Source organism: Cyprinodon variegatus, unplaced genomic scaffold (genome assembly GCF_000732505.1).
Source record: "Cyprinodon variegatus isolate N-32 unplaced genomic scaffold, C_variegatus-1.0 Scaffold40, whole genome shotgun sequence".
Classification (NCBI taxonomy): Eukaryota; Metazoa; Chordata; class Actinopteri; order Cyprinodontiformes; family Cyprinodontidae; genus Cyprinodon; species Cyprinodon variegatus.
Window position 1 is genome coordinate 73,375 of NW_015150493.1, and position 22,097 is coordinate 95,471.

At 37.3% G+C, this 22,097-nt stretch overlaps 2 protein-coding genes across 11 annotated transcripts in view; one reads left to right on the forward strand and one right to left on the reverse strand.

The window, feature by feature from the left end:
- Nucleotides 1-3,078, reverse strand: part of fam160b1 (family with sequence similarity 160 member B1) — an 18,827-nt gene extending 15,749 nt beyond the window's left edge. Inside the window, exon 1 of one of the 2 annotated variants that reach the window (XM_015369972.1) lies at nt 2,961-3,078. In XM_015369972.1, the coding sequence (XP_015225458.1) occupies nt 2,961-2,967 (7 nt within the window). In that variant the 5' untranslated portion in view covers nt 2,968-3,078. Of the gene's footprint in view, nt 1-2,690; nt 2,873-2,960 lie in introns of those variants that run through there. The other variant, XM_015369971.1, reaches the window with a different exon arrangement.
- ablim1 (actin binding LIM protein 1) overlaps nt 2,829-22,097 on the forward strand; it is a 69,527-nt gene continuing 50,258 nt past the window's right edge. For 3 of the 9 annotated variants that reach the window (XM_015369973.1, XM_015369978.1, XM_015369974.1), the window contains exon 1: nt 13,743-13,992. In XM_015369973.1, coding sequence (XP_015225459.1) covers nt 13,899-13,992 — 94 coding nt within the window. In that variant the 5' untranslated portion in view covers nt 13,743-13,898. Of the gene's footprint in view, nt 2,979-13,741; nt 13,993-22,097 lie in introns of those variants that run through there. The other 6 variants (XM_015369979.1, XM_015369981.1, XM_015369980.1 and 3 more) reach the window with 4 other exon arrangements.

Genomic DNA, 22,097 nt, shown 5'->3' on the forward strand with positions numbered 1-22,097 from the left:
AAATTTTTCTTTTTTGACTTGGAGGGGAAAAATAGATCCTTTCCATAACATAAATCAGGTAAACAATTTCAATCCATTTATCTGGTTTGGCCTTCTTACTGGCTGCCAGTAGAAGTTATTTGCCTTTATTAGTCCATGTGTCCAATTTTAAGTTGCCCAGATACGTTTCACATTTGAATGGAATGCTTACATTGAATATATTTCAATATGTTTGTGGAAATCTTCCCAATATGGTTTTATTACCTGACAGTCTCAAAAAACATGGAAGTGGTTGGCTCCTTTAGACCTGCAGAGTCTCCAGCAGCCCGTTGTTTTGATATCGTCTCTAAATGGGTATAACAAAAAATCGTATGATGTTTTTCCAGCAGAACTCCAGCCATGTGTTTGATCCGGTTGAGATCCACTGCTACTGACATATTCCCTCCCAGCTTTCTTGTGAGATTATAACCTTAATTTATTTTGCCCATTTCCTCTTTATGGATTCTGTATTCCCATGTTTAGATAGCTTTATGGCATATTATTTGGAGATAATTCTGCTGTCTGATCTGGGCTTAATTAGTGACTATATGTTTGAAATTTCATTATAGAAAAAACAGCCACATACATATTATTAAAGCTATGTCTTAAAACATTGTGCAATTATTTAAGGTGCTCGTAAAATTTTGACAATTAAATTTAATATTTATTTTATCTCTAAACAATACTCATCAAGTGATAGATAAGGTCTACTGTCCTGCAGTCAAAGTGAGTACAGCTTTGTAGGTTAACCACTCAAATATTTTTCTCTATTTGAGAAATCATAGTTGAAGCTCAAATTGTGTCATAAAAGGGTGTTGCACAAAACAAGGTTTTATATATGTATGTGAAATATGAATTATTTTTGATTAATGACTTACACCTTTAATAGTCACCTGTGCATTTAATCAATTACTAAACATTATTAAAAGATCTTCAAATTATTTAATGCCTCTCTTAGTTTTTTGATTAATCCAATATAAGAATTTTTGCAGCACTTTTATATCAAGAGCCTGAAGTGCTGAAACACAATACATAGATATTGTTATTGCACAAATACTTGTAAGAAATGTCAATATGAAAAAGTTAAATAATAATACATAAAAACGTGTAATTATACATCTAAGTGTAAAAAAATAAATGTACTATCTCTGTATTAAAGAACCTCATGAATTTGACCATCTCATCCATGGTATTGTAGTCAGTGTGAAAACCACTGACAATTCAACCTGGCCTATAATATGAATTCTTAAGTATTTATGCATTCACAAATGCACAGAAATCCATCTTGTACCACTTTGCCTTAAATTATTCAGGACCTAGCCAAAACAGGTCAGACAATCATGTTGCAGTATTATGCTTTAAATCAGGACATATAGCTGTGATGAAAGTGAGAGCTGCTGAGCCCAAACCGCAATAAACATGGCAGCATAGGAAGGTGCTCACCTAACTGTTGCTATCTGTGGTTTCTTATGGTGTCTGCTGCTTTTTCATTTGTTACCACGATTGGCTTAAACCCAACTAGGTGTTGCTTCGTCCAGCTCAAAAGCTTCTTCGGAATAATCCTCGTCTGTCTGAACAGATCCAATGGGGAAAGTCCCATTTTAATAGTGTGGAGCTCTACACCGGAGTGCTACACATGTTCCATCTGACTTGCCAACTTATTGACAAGAGTGCATCATAACCAATCAAATGTCATGGTCTGTCTGGTTTTAGTTGGAGGTGGTGGAGGGAGAGTGGCAGCCTGGTGGTCAAGGCATAGAGCTTTAAATCCTGAGGTTCTGAGTTTAAGCCCCACTGCCACAGACTGCCACTCTGGGTCTCTGAGGAAGACCCTCAATCCCACACTGCTCCCCAGTGACCCACGATGGCAGCCTACTGCTCCCCAAGGAGATGGGTTTAATGCAGTGGTAAATTTCTCCAATGTGAGATCAATAAAATTCATATATTATATAAATTATATTATTAGTGAAGGAACTATGGAATGATAGTGTATGATTCAAATTAATTATATTTTCAATATCTAATTTATTTTTGTGAAATCTAATTGTAACAAACACAGTTTATTAATATATACGTGTGTATATATGTATATATATATATATATATATATATATATATATATATATATATATATATATATATATATATATGTATTGTTTGTGCCTTTAATAAACCAACATTTTATTTAAATTACATTTTTAGGATTGTGGCCCTTTTTGGTCCTCGACAGAATGAAAGTTTGAATATTTGAACTGACACCAATCACCCAGTAGGGGGCAGTGCACACAAAAGAGGCCACAGATGTGGTTTACATACTAAAAACACACACAAACGCATGAAAGAAAACGACCTTTGAATAACTGTCAGCTGTAGTGGCTGTTCTGCATGAACTCATTAATAAACAAACTGCAAATAAATTTCCTTTAAGTGCAATAATTTTTCCCAAACGAACCAGCCCATGTTTCTTTATGTAACCCCAATCTGCAGGTACAGCTCGTTTCTCCAACATTTAACTGCAAATCTGCCCATTTACCTGCAGGATTTTCTGTCAGCTTTGCAACATATAAGCGCAGTGGTCTCAGACAGGGAGCCGCTGTAACATTCATTAGACCTGAATCCAGCTGCAGGAGAATGCATTTAATCAATAACCTTATTAATTACTGAATAATTACCTGATATCATGTTCAAATATGGACAGAAACTATTTGGGAGATAAAAAAAAGAAATGATGCTGTCTTTTCCAGGACACGCCCTGCAGCTGGAAACTGCTCTCTCCATCGCGTTTTCCTCTCCAGTCCAACCCGCTGAATGTTTCCCTGCCATTTAATGCCATTTAATAAGTTAAAGCAAAGATCATCTACTGCCAGTTTCCTCTAAGCTGCTGCACCGGCTCTGCTTCTTCGACTATTCGGTCTCAGCAAAGGAAAAGAGGCTCTACCTACCGGGCATGTCTGCTAAAGGTGAGTATATCAAACCACAAAGTCCGACAGATTTGTTTCTTTTTTAGAGATGCTGCTCCTGGTTCAAGAGTATTTGCTGGTAAAAGCTCAGTCGGCCCGAAGCGCTGGACTCTGATAATGACAGGGGGGATTGTAAGTAGGTTAGACTGCTGCATACTGAAACTACATCTTCCTCTGCTGCAGCTTTAGTTTGATTTTATTTCATACTCACTCTAACCTCAACATATAAATAGAAGATATGACTTCCATGCATTTAACTAATGGTAAAAAAAAAAAAGAAAAAAAAAGAAGAAGAAAAAAAGCTGCAACCTACAGGGGCGGAGCTAGATGGGTGGCCAGGGGTGGCCATGCCCACCCTTACCCAATCAATTTCCCTCTAAAGGCTTATTTATACTTCGAAACTAGGTCATCTGCAGACACTCTGCTGCACCTCTCCCAAACTGTAACTGACCGCAGACAGTGCCACAGACAGGAGGCCGACTTGTTTTGTTTTTCTGACCGCAATTGCGGAAAACAACTCGTGAAGATGGACCAGCTAGAAGAGCGAGATGTGCGAGAACGCTGGGACCCTTTTTCCACCTGGATCCCGGCTCTTTTTCACCGTCATGTACCTCCGTTGTCGGACAAACTCACCCCCACTTCCCCACCGCCTTGGACGTATCTAGACCCACAGCGTATAGCGCAGACCATGCTTGAATATTGAGCATAAATAAAGAAAGTCGCGTCAAGCGACACACTGCTGTAGGAGTATAACCAGCCCTTAATATTAATATTATATATTAACATTTACTTGACGACAAAAACACTGTGGGTAATTCTGCACATCAATATACTAACATTAAAGATGATAAGTGCAGAATTCATGCTCTTTTTAGAAATAGATTTTGTGTTTTATGAGGTAAAGAGAAAATGATGTGTCTCTGCAAGTCATCTAGGAGTCTTCAATGAAATCATAGATAAACAACTATTTTAATAAAACATTAAATAATAATTTTATGTAGATATTAGTACTTGTTAATGCCAATTTTATGCAGAATGATTATTGATACAAGTAGGTAAGGTATGACAATAGAAAAGATGTTTGCTCAAAACTCAAACCTGAAAGAATTTTATCCACTTTACCTTTTATCTAGAAAGCACGGATGTTTAAATATATTCATCTATTTGTTAGCAAAGGCTGTGGGAAAGTATAGTTTGTCTTTATTTAGAAAATATGGATGTTTTGCTCGTTAATTTTCCTGTTGGAACAGTGTAAATTGACGGTGAGGTTCTGGTGACTATCTACTTTCGGCCACCCCTCAGTGTACACTGGTTATTGCCTGGCCACCATTATAAAAATGTTCTGGCTACGCCTCTGATTATGTAGAGTTTCCCATAATTAACTATTCGATGCCCTGTGGAATAACCTGTTTCTCTATATCTGAAACCCAATGCAATAACTATATATATAACTATAAATATCCATCTATATAAATAACCCTGTGCAATAACACTGTATAATGATCTTATTTAAAAAAAGCTCTCATATGTGGATGAACTGAATACACTGTATTTATTCCATTTACCTTTTTCTTCCTTTGGCCCATTCTTCTTCTTGATTATTTGAGCTGATGTAGTGAGTGCATTTCTCCATTTTGTGATCAATAAAGATAATCAATCAATTAACACCATTAACACCAAGTTGAGTGGGTTTCTTTTTGATTTATCAGATAAGCCAATATAAAGTAGTGAAGGGCTGCAAAGTGCAAAAAAATGTATGTTTGGGGAATTTGTCATGGTTTTGGTTCTGTTCAAGTTTTATCTTTGACTTTTCATTGGTCTTATTTTTCAATCTTGTGTTCAAGGTATTTTGATTGTATTTGAGTTCTTCGATATTTCCTGTTGGCCCTCTTGTGTCAGTCTCCTTTTTCTGTAGCTCCCTTCTTGCCTCTGTTCACACCTGCTCCCAATCTGCTAATTAGCCTGCTCTTTGTTTCACTCTCCCATATAATCTCCTCCTGCTCAGTTACTCTTTGCTGGTTTGTCGTCATTACTTTGTGCTCTTCTTGTTGTAAGTATTCTTGGTTTTCAGCATTTTTAGAATTTTGTGGATTCATGTTTTCGGATTTTTGCTTCTGTTACCCTTTTTATTATTAAACATTCAAGTAACCACGTCTGCATTTGGGTCCTGTCAAACCTCCACTTCCACTGGGACAGAATTAAACTAAAAAAACTTGCTTAGTTTGCATGTTGTCATCCCATTTTACCTGCACACTTCTAAATAAAATTAACCTAACTACAACAAGGTAAACTTTCCTTATTGGTAAAATGAGGCAAACCAAAGATATCTTTGTTGTAAGGTTTAGTATCATGATGCTAAAAGTCTGCGCTTGTTTACTGGTTTCATAGTTTTCATGTCTCTTTAAAGACAACAATGGAAAATGTCGGGTGTAGTTTTCTACTTAGCTAGCCAGGATTTCACACTTTCCACTACCATGCCACAGAGGGAGTTGTCCAGCATAAAGGGAGTTTTGACCTTGAGTGAAATCAAAAGTACAAAACATGACACACAGCCAGAAGAGTGCACCCCGTCAGATTTACTAAATAAACAGGCAGCTGTCTGTTAAAAACAAGTTCAGCTCCTTTTATACTCTCACATAAGCACACACTCCCAGCATTTTATTGTCATTACACTGTCACAAGTATAAAACAAACCCTCTGCATTTAACCCATCCCTTTGGGGAGCAGTGGCCTGCCATTGTGCGGCGCCCTGGGAGCAGTGTGGGGTTGGTTGCTTAAGGACCCAGAGTGACAGTCTGTGGGATTGGGGCTCAAACTCAGAACCTCGGGATTCCAAGCTCTATTCACTAACCACTTGGTCGCCACTCCACTGTCACATGAATGTTATCTTAATGGGAACTGCTGGGTTTTCATGAAATATCAAGCTGATGTCATCTGCTTAAAAACTGAGACACTATATTTCCAGAAAACCGACCCCAGAGGGAGCAGATTCAAAGAAAGTAAACTTCTGAAGCACTGTATAACACCTAGATTTGTATATATTTATTATACCATTAGTTAGTCTTCTTATAAATTGAAATAGATTTTATTTCGGGGTCTCGGACCAAATTGTGGCATATATCATATTTCCCAGATATTGAAATAACATGCCCCCTTCTTTTCCCACACCATGATTAGTAATTTCGCTTTCTTTATAACAAGACATCCCAATCAATTCTTAACAAAGAATAAAGAAGTTGTAGTGCTACGGATACCTTTTGCAAAATCCTGTATGCAGCTGTTGCTGGTGAATTATCTTGTATTGCTGATTCGATGACTCCAGCTCCAGCTGTGGGGTGTGACCAAACTGTGCATAACTGACTCACCAAGAGTTGCAGAAAATGATAAAAAACAAATTAAAAGCATGATGTAACTCATTCTTATTATATAAAGTAATACAGTTACTAGATTTAATACAGGGAACTCTGTTAGACTTGCATAAAGGATGCAACAGTGCACAGAATATCAGTCCCTCAGGCTCTTTATGGTTGAGTCCGGACATTCGGATGCCTTTGAACTCCTTCCATTAACGATGTGGCCTGTTGTATCTGTCTTCTGTGGTTACCGGTGGAGATCGATGGAGCCACTTCACAGCTCTGTGGTACACACTGCTGATCTCATAAGCGTGGTTAAGCCCTTGCAAGCAGTCCCTCATCAGTCATTTTAAGTAAGTGCCGCATTATTGTGGACTAATTAGACAACATACAGCTGAACTGGTTTTAAAAAAACATGAATAAGATTAAAAAGTTTTCATTTATTGTGGGTTTTCTCTGATCCACCCATGCTCAGAATTATTCTCAAAAAAATACAGCGAGACAAAAAAATTGCTTGATAGACTTCAGTGGACATGAAGCCTCATAGACTTTTATTTAGTAGGTTTACTAGTCTGCCTCATCCATCCTATTAGCAGTTTTTCATTATAAGTGAGACCATTGTGTTGTTGGACATTTAACTTAATTTATTAACCTCAAGTAAAAAAAGAAGTTGGTTATTATATTCATGAAGAAGCAACAAACTTTTCATGAACCAGAAGATGCACAGAGGAGAAGGAAGGCCCAGAAATGAACCCATTGGTCCTTATTCAGCATCTACAAAGCCCAAGTAAATTTTCTACTGCCCTCATAGAAGGTTCCCTTCTGGTGAAAAGCTTTTACGTCAAACAAGACAAAGATTTATGTATCAACATTTGCTGATTGTGACAGTGGTGCATCAATAATCCATCCCTTGAACTTCCCCATTCATTTAAAAGCTACATGGTTGAAATTTGAACATATATTGAATTCCAACAACACGATCATAAAATAAAAAAAATAAAAAATGTTTGCAAAACATAAAGAAGATAGGCTTAGCCTTTGGAGTAGATCTATCGAAAATGTAACTCAGTGCTTAAATAATAATAATAAAAAAAGGATCTGGACATCTCATGCTTCTTCAAATTTTACCTCTGATCTAAAATAATTAAACAAGCATTCATGGTTGTAGAGCTGAAACATTTTCAAGAAAAAAAATAGTCCAATTGCCTTCTTCTTCCAAACTCAAAACAATCAACTTTAAAAAATCCTCCAATTCCATCCAAGGAACTCTCGGCCCTAAATCAACTCTGTTTGCTATTTAACTGTACAAATAGATTTCTTATTTGACATTTCATTGCACATTTGTTGGAATCCTGCTTCTGTGTTGGTTTCTAAGGATTCACTTAGAAACCAACATTTAATTTGAATAATTTTTTATCACGTTTTAAGGAAAATAAATCATGATTTCTTTATTATAAAAGTTTGTCTGCATCACTATGTAGCTGTCAGTCACATGACCTAAAAGCTTTTGGTAAAAAAAATATTAATTGTTAAGAGAAAATTGGAACTCCTTAAATTGCACCCAAAAAAAAAAAGAGTTTGTCTCCCATCTTAGCATAGAATAAGGATTTTTCATTAATTTTATGTCAGTGGGAAACAAGACATAAAAGTTGTCATTTTTTCTTTAACTTTTTTTTGTTCGGATATTTGTTGATTGTCCAAATGAGAACCATATACATTTACCTTTCATGGGGTCAATGGTTAGAACACTATCGTGGGTATTAAAGAAACTCAGGACTGCTGTGCTGAATCCAGAATGCATATAGCCTTACGGACATCATTATGTGACGGAAACACACATGGTTACCACAGGTCAAAACAGGGATCATAGCCTTCTTAAAAAAACAACTACAGATAACCCAACTTACTCAAATGTACCAGAAGCTTGTTGATTGCTGCAAAAATAAAAATGACATCTGTGCAACCTGCTAACAGACCCATGTAGGTATCAGCAATTCTGATTGAGCTATTTTCTCATGCTGCAGAAAATCTACATTTAAATTGTAGAACAAGGTTGTGTGTTGTATAATGCATTCATCATTTAGATAGTAAATAAAAAGCAACCAGCAACCAACGTAATATAGATATTTATGCCATCATGATATTGATGTATGTAAAGTTCTGAACCTGCAAAAGTCTGAACCGATTTTTCAGTTCTATTGATGGTACTACATATTTTTCGATTTTTGAATGCCATGCTTTCCTAAGGTCTGATATCTACATTTTTCGTTAAAATGCGCTGGAAATTTAACTTTTTAAGATACTTGCATATTAGTTTGTTTCTTTTTTCCTTAGGTCTAACAACTACTGAAAGAATGCAAAAGTTGTTGCTATGCAATAAAGTCATATTCCATCGATTAAAAAGTGCTATACTTAGTTAGATTTGCTCTGTTTCAAAATATGCACCAAAAACAGTTTTAAAATTCAAACTGGAGCATCCTAACCAGCTCCTGTTAAGGGAAATCTAAAGTGGTGCCAGTCAGTTAAAGCAGATAGGTGGAACTGTAAGAAAGAAAGTGATTATGATCTTTAATTGATTTTTGTATCAGGCTTTTAGCTCTGGGATTTAATCTTGTATTTTAAGACCTTGAAACCTTCGATTAAAATGTCAGATTATAATAGTCACAGCAGTTCAGAGATAAAAACAAAGCTGTTCAAAAAACACATAAAAAGCACTTAAACAGCCGTACATACAGAAGTTAGGGAATTCAAACATCTTCCAAACTATAAGAGCAGATAAATGAAAATACAATTTCACTCTTCCATTTGAACTTTAAGAGACTGCGTTGAAGTTTAGGTACTGGCTGTAGATCTTGATTTATTTCAAGTTTTAAGGTTTTTGACAAGGCACATAAATTGTTTGGACGGAGCATTTTTAAGATGTGGAAAGTATCTTATAAGAGTCTTCTGGCACAAGCGGAAAAATGCAGAGTATGGACCATTAAAATGATTTGTAACACATTTAGTTTGATAGAAAAAGGCTCAAAATGCAGAGGCACTAGTTTTGCAGTTGCAGCTTCTCTTGTTATACAGTTGCACTGTTGGCTCATCACACAATTGGACCAAAATTTAACTTGAATTTTTAAGAGGTGGAAACAAACACCTCTGTTTGTTGATCTTTTTGACCTCTATTAATAATATAATTTTATGTTTCTGATGTTTAGAGGCTCCATGAGTAATAGAAATGCACCATCATGCTTCTATCTACTCTTTATTATGTCGCTTTAAAAGATGAAAGGGGTAACAATGTATTTGGAAAGTGTTAAAATCGATTTTATGTCTTTCATAGGGATTTTAAGTGACAGATCGACACACTGGGGTGTATCATTCGAAAGTGGAGAGAAATGATTATTAAAATTAATAAATCTTTGTCTAAAATGTTACATACATTTCTTAAGTTCCCCTGAGTAAACAATATATACAAACACCTTTCGTAACAATAGGAGCTTCAAGTAATTGTGTTTCTACTGGCTTTGAATGCCTAGAGAATAAAATTTCCTCCCGTTTTTCTTTGCTAAAAATGCTAAAACTCTGAAAAGCTTAAATAAATAGCTAAAAGTCCTTCACAAGTCTTTACTGGCATGGCGAGATGCAGAGGGGAGTAGGGGAACTTCTCAATAGATACAGCATGCTTGTTGTAGCAACAAGATGTAGAAATACTGGCAAACTGTGTGGGAGGAGTGCCTCCATTGTAACACACATTCTGTGGGGATCTAACACACAATATCAAGTCACAGGTCATTGTTGTGAAAGTCCAAAGCAAGTCCAAATTCTTTTCTGTTTTCATTAAGTCCAATATAAAAACATTCAATTCTTGGCCAGCCTTACATCACTCTGGGTTCAGCTGTGGACTTTCCCTGAGCCGTTCTAATTTATGGATATAACTTAACCTTTGCACTGTTGCTCTGGTTGTATGTTTAGGGGTTGTTCTCCCTCGAAAAGATGAACCTCCACTCTAGTCTTGAGACTTCTCCGTCTTCCCTGTCACTGAAAAAGAAAAGGATCCCCACAGCATAATGGCGCCACCACCATATTTTACAGTTGACATTATTGGGGACAATACAGAGATTTAGGGTTCTACTGCATTCTGCATTTGCATATAGACCAAAAAAGTCTACTATTGGGTCTTCAGTGAGCCAAGTGGTTTTCTTTTGGCTTCCCTGTAAATGGTGCTTTTCAGAAAATGTAGATTAAGATGTTTAAACCAGAAAAATATTGCATTAAAATCCAGCAAAGCTTTAAACTTCTCAACAGCTTCATATTTTGAGAAGTTTTATGCTACATAAAGCTACTATTAGATTACAGACTTACTATGACAGAGTTAAGTGAATATAAGTCTTATTTTTGCTTTTAAACCTATCAAATCAAAACTACCAGTTCCTGTTGACGTTTATCCAGCATAAATGAGTAAGAACACCATCCCAGGGCTTTCAGTTCTAATGTGCTTCCCCAGCCCCCACCTCCACTATTCACTCTCCTGTTATCAGCTCAGGGCCATCAGCTTTTACCTTGCTACCTATGCCTCTCCATTAGTCACATCACCTTGTAATACATGCTTACGGGCATACTTCTCTGTCTGGGCTTTCCGGTTTTCTTCTTCAGTCCCAGACCTTTGACCATAATCTTTATTTATTTATCTTGTTTATTTCATGAATCCATTATCGTAATCAGCGCTACCTGGGATGAGTCTGCTATTAATGACTATGATGGAGTTCAGCCAGGACAGCTGGAGCTAAGTGGATTGTTGAAGGTCACCTTTGTAGTAATGATTTCATTTTTCCATTTTCATCACTGTGCTCTGGAAAATCACCTCGTAATTGACAGAAGTTAAACCTGATAGCTCAGCTTTTACCATTTGTAAAGCAGAGGGTTTTTAAAACTCCTGCTTTTTTTAAGTTTTATCCTAATGTCCGGTTAAAGTGCCCATTTTGGACTATAGATGTATGATTGCATGCTTTAAACATGCTAGAGCTATGGCATCACAATGTGTTGAGGATTTACTCAGATCCACTTACCTTCTAATATGGCATCTCCTATAGTTGGTTCAATGTCCCACACAGAGATACGCATTATCATATAGATTCTTTTTTTTGTAAAAATTTGTTTTTTAAAAACTGATTGTATTTTAATAGTTATTTGTATGATTATTTCCACTGTAGGTTCCATGGCAGCATTATTTAATATAATTAGATTCAAAAATATGATTAATTACAGTTACATTTGATAGGTTTATAAAACAGTCGAAATAAAACAAAAACCATAACAACTCCCCTCTTTATGTAGCTGGTGTTTTTTAGTATTTGTTTTTATCAGACTATGTGTGCTGACATGTAGTAACAGCCATACATTTGCCTATAAGGCTTAAAAAGGTAGTTTATGATAAATGGCACAGAGTATTACAATCAATTTGAAGTCCATTTTGCCCACCCTTAGTTCCTTAGCAGTATACATATAGGACAGATGTGTTTATTAATCAAAAACAGGCTCCTGGCAAAACTCTTAAAGCATCTTTTTGATCAGGGAAATTGAGAGGATGCATTTAAATTCATGGTTGTCATGAGTTATTTTAACAAGCTAACAGAGATGCTGGTGAAGATTCTCAGTCATCCAGGTCCTAGTTATTCACAGGTTCACATTTAGGACAAAGAGGACAGGTGGTTTGAAAGGGGTGGGAAGGAAGCCATTTATATGAAGAGAGAAAAACCAACCTTAGACAGAAGGGGTGGTCACAGGTGTAGGGAGTGAAGGCCTAGTGGTCGGGGAATAAAGCTTGGAATCCTGAGGTTCAGAGTTCGAGCCCCAATCCCACAGACACCACACTGCTCCTGGGGCGCCACACAATGGTAGCCCACTGCACCCCAAGGGGATGGGTTAAATGCAGAGAGTTCATTTTGTTCACAGTGTAATGACAATAAAGCAGGAAAACAAAACCAAAACAAAAAACCCTACAACGCAGCGATAGAGTTGATTCCTTCCTGCTATGATCTCAGACCTTATCGCCATGCAGGGGACCAAAACATCTCGCCTGCCCAGCCAGGCTAGCAATGACCCTAATGACTCCCTTTTATTTGAACATTATCGGGCCCCTTAGGCCAACAACAACCTCAACGAATCCCCATTACTAAGGGGCCGACCAGTTTTTTCGGTTCAAATTGCATGTTTTCTAAGCCAGGCATCCCCAACCTCGGTCCTCGAGGCCCGCTGTCCTGCAGGTCTTAGAGGTTTCCTTGCTCCAGCACAGCTGATTTTAATTGAAAGCTGATTAACAGGCTTTTGGTCTACTGCAATCGCTATAATCAGCTGTGCTAAAGCAGGGAAACTGCAGGACAGCGGGCCTCGAGGACCGAGGTTGGGGATGCCTGTTCTAAGCCATAACAAGGCTTTTGTTTATGCCACTCTATAAGCCTGGAATTCAAACCCTACTCCAGACATTTTGAATTGAGAAAGCTTCCTGAATGGGAAGCGAAACCTCTTCAAACTTGGAAAACAAAGTTCACAAGAGTGTTATTTAACTTTTTTAATTTAGTTGGAAAGCTAAGAGAGACTTAATGTTGGCTTTACTCCATCTATTCCTAAACCAGTGTTGTTGTGTATCTGAGATCCTTGTCCTGTTGGATGAGCCAGTTTGTTTTTGCCAAGCTTTTGGTTTGAGGTGATGTCTAATGAATTAGTAATTACTATTTTTTATTATTATATCAACTCCTTCCTCAGCTGTAAAAGAAGCGGCCCCACTGCATAACTGACAGATACAATGTTCTCATCTTAAACACTGGTTTATTTATTATAAGAAGAGATTATAATGCTTAGTGGAAATAAAGGCATGAAAACACCAGTCTGTGTAAATTATCTATTCTTAGTGAATTGAGTTTGTCAAAAAAGGAACTTTTTAATGATATTCTAATTTAATTTAAGCATATGTTGAAACAGTTTGAGCATTAGACTCTTAACAAAGATGTAAAAGCAGAAGAAATCTGTTAGCGGGGAGCGCTTAGCAGAAGTCAATTGATGTAATTTAATTAATTCCTTCCTTTAACAGACTATACTGGTTTGTTAATTAGATATAACAGCAATCATTGGAGGTCTGTCCAGCTAAGGACCCAGCCCCCACACCACTGCCCTCCTACCCAGCACATCACTGGATTAGCTCTCTAAATTCTGACTTCCTGATCTGCCCTGCCCTATCTCAGAGCTGAGGTGGCACATCCTGTGCAGCGTACCTGTTAACCTGCAGTGCAAATCTAAATGATCAGTGGTGGATAGAAAAAAGGGAGGCACTCTGCAGTAACTCAATCTGATGCCTCCTCCTTTTCCAACCAGAGGAGAGGGCTTGCTCAGGCTGCAAGACAAAACGACCCTCTGCCTCAGCACTTTTCTCTCCCAGTCTCACTGTGTGTGTGTGTTTGTTTATGCGCGAATTGGAGAGAGTCGTGCGCATGCATGTGTCCTGGCCAAAGCCTGAATAATTGAAGAACATAGGAGGGAGTGAAAACACTGCCGGACGGGACAGAGTGTGTGGGATTGTGCAGAGATGGGGGAGAGGGATACACTGAAGCAGCAGGAGCCTGGCTACGATGGGCTCTGCAACTACGCCCAGAAAATCACCTCCTGCTTCGGACTGGGTGGTAAGACAGAGTGTGGGGGGGATGAAAGCCACGGTAATGGGGGTGATGTTTTGATTTGATTTGCGATGTTAAAAGGGCAGAGGCTTTATAAAAATGCTTATTTTCAGCTTGCAGGGGTGGCTCAGATATTTCCCTGGATGTTTGTGTGAATTTCTGAGACAGGAGTTATGATGGAGCTAGAGCAGAGGGATCACAACTAGATGGTAACGTCTTATGCAGCAAAGTGGCGTTTCTCCATCTACTCAGGTGCTTGTGTTGCCGTGTGTGTGTGGGGGAGTAAAGCTCTCCTTGGTTTACCTCTCTTGCTGTTTTTCCAGACTAAAACTCTGCGACTGTTGATAAGCAAAGCAAGCTCTTTATTTTTTTTAACTCAGCTAGCTGAACTCCAGCTACCCTGACTGTGCTCTTTCTTAGACAAAAAGGATTTCTGAATCCTGAGACTAAAAGGTCTGGGCTTTGTTCACTGTGTGCTGCTGAGTTTTATAATGTCTGCTGTTGTATTATTTTTTTTGTTGAGACTGAAACAAAAGCTAATAATAAAGAGTTTAAAAAAAAAAAAAAGCAGCACTGCCTATATGGTGACACATCTTATTATCCCCCCAAATCTTAATTATTGTTATCTTTTTGAAGCTTTGTAAAGTAATCTAAGTGTCTTTGGCAGTTTTTAATGATTCGTTGCATCCTCTGTCATTTCATATCGCAATACAAGATTAACCACATGCAAAATTCACATTTCCAGGAAACATCCTGCTATATATGGGTCATGGAAGAGAATCTAAGTCTTCATACAAAGAGGTTTTTACCCCTGTTTTAGATGATTCAAAGACTCTCTTTTGGGTTGTCTCCTGCTGCATTAATTTCTTTCAAAGAAAAAAAAAATCCCTTAAAGTTCTATATTTGGTCATCTTATATTCAAAATGTGACAAGACACCTTTTTGCATGGACCGTTTATATATTTACAGCTCTTATGAGACAGACCGACACAAAGCAGGGCGCAACCATGAACTGGAAGAAATAGGATTTTGCACCCCTTCACTTAAATGCCCCCAAATGAAATCAAGTTTAAATAACTTCTATTTGGAGGTTACCTTATTAATAAATATGTTTATCCTGTATAATACCTTATTTCAGTATTTAAAGGTTTATAGAGAACAAACAGCATCATGGAGAACAAAGAACACAGCAGATGAGTCAGGAACAACATTGCACCTCAACATAAGTATACAATAATCAGGGTGAGTGACAAGGTGGGTGGAGTGCTTTATCCTGTAAGGGATGGGATGCTGTTCAATGTTGATAAAAAGATGGGTCCAATTAATCCAGGGAAATCTAGCTTCAAAAACCAGACTAAATCTGAAATTAAATGTGTAATCGCAGGCAAAAATGATTTTGGCCGCTGGCGGTCGGGGCTAGTTTACCAGGCTAAGGGAAATCCCTAAAGAAAGCATGATAGAAAGAAAAGGCTGACAGGAGGGGAGGTTCACCTTCCTGCAAGACAAGTGATCCTAAACATAAATGGGAAACCTTTTGTTTTTTGCTGAGAAGAAACAATGTTTTATTAAAATAAATCCTGATAGCATAATTTAAATTCTGTGCTTGTAACAGGAGTAAATGTAATGATTATTTTGCACATCATTGTACTTTTACTACAAGTAATTAATCAGTCTTTTTTGCTGCCGGCTGTGTTGATTTCTATTCTTCCTTTAATGCTGTTAGTTTATCCATTTGATGTATTTTATCCATGCTCTTTCATACCATTTTAAACCATGCAGGGCAATGCTGGTGCCTCCATGGTCAAAACATTTAGAAATACTGTAACTGTTACCATCCACTGTAAATACTGAGAAAAACGGTTTTCGCAGCACTCAATGCAGAAATGCCCTGGCTAAGATTTGAACCTACACCTTTTATCCATCAAAGCATTAATACCAACACTTGTGACACTGTACTCTGCTCTAAGCTTGTTGCATGCGTTTAGACGGTTTGGGCCAGATTGGGATTCTTTGAACACATATTTGGGCTGTAAATGAATCATGTATTGAGTTCTCACACCCAACAGTGGGTGAACCAACCTGGCATGGACGAACCTAACTCCACCCAGAACGTAATCACACTGAACGTCTGCCCTAAGCTGCTTAAGGCACCAGGCTGGTTGTGGTGAAGACACTCGCAGTTTAAGCCTGTTACTCTCAGTTTGCTCCCCATGCAACAGGATGCGTTCTTTTACCTGCTACTTGCTCTTTGCTTTATTCCACTCAAAGCAGACGTCAGCACTCTGCTTCTTGTACCTGCAGCACATGTGAAGTGGACCTATTGATTTGACCATGAGCTTTTATGAGAAGGGATGGACTTCTGAGCAGCGTTGAGTCCAGACGGAGGTTGATTTCTCTCTGCAGTGTTGTGGGACAGTTGAAGGAGAACAGGCCACCATGCCCACTCTGCCCAACCTCAACAGCCTGGGAAAGCTGTGCAGCACCAGCCGTAGCCAGAGCGTGCATCGGGTCAACCGGGTTCGAGTAAAACGCAAGAGCTCGGTCAAACGGATGTCCATAATCGAAGATGGACATGTGGCCGAAGTCCTTTACCTCATTCCAAAACAGTACATGGAGCAGTTCCCATTCCTCAACCCAGATGACTATTACCTGAGTGAGAGGCTGAATGATGTCACCGCAGGTATGAGGAAAAGCTACATTAAGCATCCTCTCTTCTGATCTGTCCTTAGTTAGTTTGTTTTTGTTGTGTCTGCTCCTTAAGAGGAGTAACTTATCAGCAGTCTTTTTGATATGGGCAACATGGCTCACTGCCTAGGGCAGCATGGAATAGGGGGAAGCCAGTGACAGGAAAAACAATACAATTGTACGTTGATCAAGTTGTGTGCTAAGAGTATTTTCATATCAATTTAATGTCAATGGCAATGAATATGATAATATATAATAATTGATATTTCATTGGTTTTGAGGGAATTTCGACTACTTGATAATTAAATTCAAAATTAAAATCTGAACTTGGTTGTTCTCGAATAGACATTCTTAACACAATGTTTTACAATAATTAAGTGGTGGTGGGAACACGTCATTACTTACCAAGTCATAATAAAGTCTTAAGTCAAACCAAGTCAAAGCCTTATTTGGATAACAAGTTAATACCAGCAAGTCCAAAGTCAATTTTCATTTCCTCAGATCTGTGATTTGAATTTGACTCATGTCAAGTAGAAGTCCAAATCTTTATTATCAGGAAAAGGAAATCATTTATTTATTCATTTTTATGCTTTCATATCTACAGCTTTATATGCATGTTTATAACAACATATTCAACAAATTGACTATTTTAAAATGTGTTTCTTTCAGTAACTGTTCACTAAACTTAATAAAAACATTACTTCCAAATTCAGACTTTACTCCTGTGAACTACGATGATTTTCCATTTACAGCCAATTAAAAAAAATTTAATTTAACTTAAGAAAATTGCATCAAACTGTTGCAAAAAAAAGCATTTTTGATACACAGCCATGAGCTTGAAGAAAATAAATATTTTTAATTTATTTTCAAATCTAAGATTAATATGAGAAAGATCAGTTTTGGATGTGGTTCAGTAAGTAGAAGGGCTTCACAGAGAGAGAGACGTTCATGGAAGATTCAACACTAGTAATAAGTGATTATTCAGAAATTGACTGCTTATCGCATCAGTTGTGTAACCATAACTTCCCCAGTCCAAAAAATAAAGAAGACAGAAATTTCTGTTCTTTCTGTCATTATGTAAAGCAAACCCATGTGGGAGGACAGGTCTGCTGGATGTTGCCCAGCAGACGTAGGAGACAGGGTGGCTTACATCAGGATTACAGCGCTGGGCAAGAGGACAAATCAAGATTTGCAGATTTGAGTCATTCCCTGACCGTAAGCCAGAAACAGCTGTAAAATATTCATTTTCTTTGGGGAATTTAAATTTGTTTTACTTAGACACATCAACTTTCCAACCGCTTTGCATTCTGAACGTACCTTCTACCACAGGCCATTGATGCAATCACCAATTTAGATCTACTGAAAAAAGGCTTTAAATATTAATTTTTATATATATGTATGTATATATACAGTATATATATATATATATATATATATATATACACACACTCAGATGACTGTAACCTTTGTTTAAAGGCCCCTCAGCTAGTTTTAGAGAATCTGCACATTATTGTAGACATGGTAAAATATTTCACTGCTTTTCTTTCCAGAATTAGTAGACTAGATTTAAATTAGTTTGTTTCCCCACATGTACCTGGCTTTCAGGCATAGTCTTTCCATTTTTAATAGGATTGAGGTCCCTTCCAGAACAGGGACGTTAATCTGCTTATCCAGTATCATGTCCAGGTTTCAGCAGTCACATTTTCAGGTGAAGTTAGTTTGTTTACGAGGCATTTTTTCCTCTTTTATTATTCCAACCAATTTGTGGAGTTCATCAGTGACACCACCATGCTTGAGAGAACAAAGTTTTTCTAGGTCTGAGAAATCAAATGGAGTCCTTTGAATAATTTTCCTTTCATTTTTTTGCCAAGCAGTTGATTCTTTTTCTTTTTTTTTTATTGTTTTTTTTTCCTCAAAAGAGTTTTGCTTCTCTGTGTTTACATCTAATATTTCTTTATTTCAGTTCAAGATAGTTGATTTTAAAGCATCTTTCTCTGTAAGCACTTTATCTGCCATCAACAGCTTTGGCTTCACTTCACCATGAGCAGTGACTGGTGTTACAGCGTCCTCAAACTCACAGCAGGCTTTATCTTTCCCATTTTCTGGGTTGTTTTTGAACATCCCAAATCACTTTGTGAAGTCGCTGTTGTCAGATAACTGATAATTAACATTACTTGCTATTCCTACAAGGAAAAGTATCCAAAAGATTTATCAAAATCAGGTTGTGGAATTGGTAAATTAGGCTGTTGTTGAATTTCTGAAATGGTCTCAATCATAAGCCTTGAAGCCCTTTGGAGATTTGTCAGAATTCAAGCTTGTTTATGGTTGCTAAAAAGAAAGATTCAAGGTAAAACTTGGTAAGGGACATATAACCTAACATTAGCTTGTATTATTATATAATAACCATTGATTCACAAACAGCAAAACATCTCCTTGATATTCAGGATTAAAAGTTCCAAATGAAGATTTTAGACTTTAAGCCCATTATGAGTGGATATAAACTCCTGATCCGGCTCTAATTGCTTTTCAAAGTTGCAACAACTAATCCCGCTTTCAGAATGGTATAATGCTGCTGCCAAAAAAAGGTCCTCTATCAGATAAAACACAATACTTAAACATAGAATGCCATTTTTAGAAGTGGCACTGAAATGAAAGGCAGTGTGAGTCAGTCTACCTCCCCCTAACAAATTAAAATACAGGAAATTATTTGTAATTACTCCAGGGTGCTCTTCAGTCCTGCACAAAGGATGTAAAAAAAGGTCTATCTATATTCCCAGAAGCAAACAGGAATCCTCAATTCTAATTGCTGCATAAAACAATAGAAAATGTGTAAAAAGTGCAAATGACAAGTAAATATACACTTTTATCCGGTGCTTGTGTCCATCCTCGTCTGTATCAAACTCTGCCACTAATCTGTGAGAAAAACAGAACAGAAGTGATGATGCAGCTTGGGCAAAATAACGTAGAGTGGCTGCACGTGGTTGCACTCACCACAGTGATGCTGTTTTGTAACATGTTTTAAAATAGCCATGAGCCGGTGAACCAGTTGTTCTCCAAGAGGTTTTTCTTAGCTCTTTCCAAGAGTCAACAAGTTCTTCCATTCCTCTTTTCAGTTTCTTATCGGCTCCTATGAGTCCCTGAGTACACTTCTCCCATGCATTCCAACATCCTTAAATAATCAAGTCAGGGAATAACTGTGGAGCCTATCGGCACAAAGCGCTGTTGTTTCTCTAAATGTGACCTCATGCATCATAATGCCATCTTCGCTTATACTCACTACTGAGCAGTTGAAAATCCACAACTAAAATTGTCTGGTTTCTATTTTACTGAAATGATCAAGTTATCACTGGAGAGGTTATTAATGGACAGTCAGAGGTGAATCATTGACATGTAAAATGCAGCATATACGCTTCAACCAAGGATAATTGCTGTTCTTGGCGAGCTCCTTGTAGCATGAAAGTCCTTCAGTTCGGATGAAGATTATTAAAAGAGGCAGGATGATAATGGGCCTCTTATAGTGGAAATAGTAACAAGATATCTTTGAGTAGCTGTTAGGGGCTGCACTAGAATCCTTTCACGTTTTACTGAGCTTCTCACGGTTTTAAACACTCCTAAAACACTTTGTAATAAAAAAGGGTGGAGTGCACAGAGAATTTTCCACCCAGAGCTGTATTTTTACCATTAACCTCATTGGCAAGTCTCTCGTTCAACATCTTGTGGAAACAAATTCATGCTGACGGGCATCCAGGAGGTGGCACAGTTTTTCCCTACAGTGAATGAAGGATCTCTGCATGCATGATGAGATGCTGGATCAGCAGATACAGAGGAGCTAACTGCTGACCAACTCTTTCTCTTCTTCAGCCAAGTGGAAGTACAGATGAATCAGTAACAGTGGGACCTATAATTGCTTCAGTTTGAGGCTTTTATTTACAACGGGAAGATTGTGGATTGGACAAACAGGTTTTTCTCTAGAGAACTAAACAGAAAGCTTTAAAAAAAAAAACATAGTTTGAATGTACTGGACTAAATATATTTAGAACAGATCAATTTTTAAGGGTATTTAATCTCTTATATTTTGATTAATTTATATAACGATGCTGGTGTGTTAATTGGACTCTGTTCCTTCTCTATAATTTGATTTCCATGATCCTAGGTGTCAACACAAAGCCCATGTCAGGGGTCATAGTAAATCTGACCTGCAAAGATGGACACTTCTGCTCTCAAGGGTTTGGACAGCAGACAGTCGGGGATTGTCATGCGAGGAGAAGCTACTTTTAGTGCATGCTGATCCACATTTAAATAGTTAATGTTGGATATTCAGCAACATTTAACCGTGGCGATTTTCAGCATGACCAGTTAGTTATTCATTTGTTAAATTACCTCACTTCTAATTAGCAGCCTCAGTGACAAAGTTGATGCATGTGTCCGTCCATCTGACAACCCATTGTTTGCAGCCAATCACAGCCTCATGTCCAGAATCTAAGACAGGCCAACCCTCTCCCCAGCCACACTCACTAGGCCAGTCTTTGTGATCCCAAGGTGTTCCACTGATAAAATGGATCTACAGGTACACCTCAAAGCATTAGAATATATTTAAAGTGTAACATTTTCTCTCATTTAAAAAAGTGAAAATTGTATATAAGATCGATACATTATAAGGAGAGTGAGATATTTTAAGCCAATATGTTACTTTAATGACAATAACTTATGGCTGAAAGCCCTAAATAACAGTTTTAAATCTTTAACTCTTTGTGTAAGGAGTATATTTAATATTTGGGTGTAACTCTCTGAAATGAGGGACAAAAAAATGTAAACCTTTTGCACTAAGACATTTTAGTCTAATCTTTCACAATTATCTTGCATCTTACAAAAAAATTACATTTTTTACTGAACTTAACAGCTTAACAGGCCTCACTTTAATGAATTGTATTTGAAACCCTTTTTAAAAAAAATATTTTTCATCATTCTTTTAATGCTTTTCCAACTGGCGGTGGTGCTTGCTGATAGAGCAACTTGTTCATAAAGTGTTTCTTGATATATATCTAAATATTGTTTTATATACTCTGTTTTGCTAGAAAGTTAAGGAGCAGTTGATTTAAACATTTTATGCTGAAACTAACACAATTAAGTTTCCATTCATATTCTTAATAACTTAAAAATATCTTATACTGTTACCGGTTTTATTAGTATGGTTACAGATTTTTATTTTTTTAATGAAGATTTTTTATGTAATTTTTTGTCAGTTTAAATAGTTGTTCAACTAAGTTCTGAATACAAAAAAATGGCGTAAAGTGAAAATTATCTTATGTGTGAAATGAACGCACATCTGTTGTCCACTTTAATCTTCATCTCTTCATCCTCTGACATGGGAGTTGGCTCGGAGCTCCTCTGCCTGGCTGTGTGTTTCCTGGATGGGCCGCCTTTTGC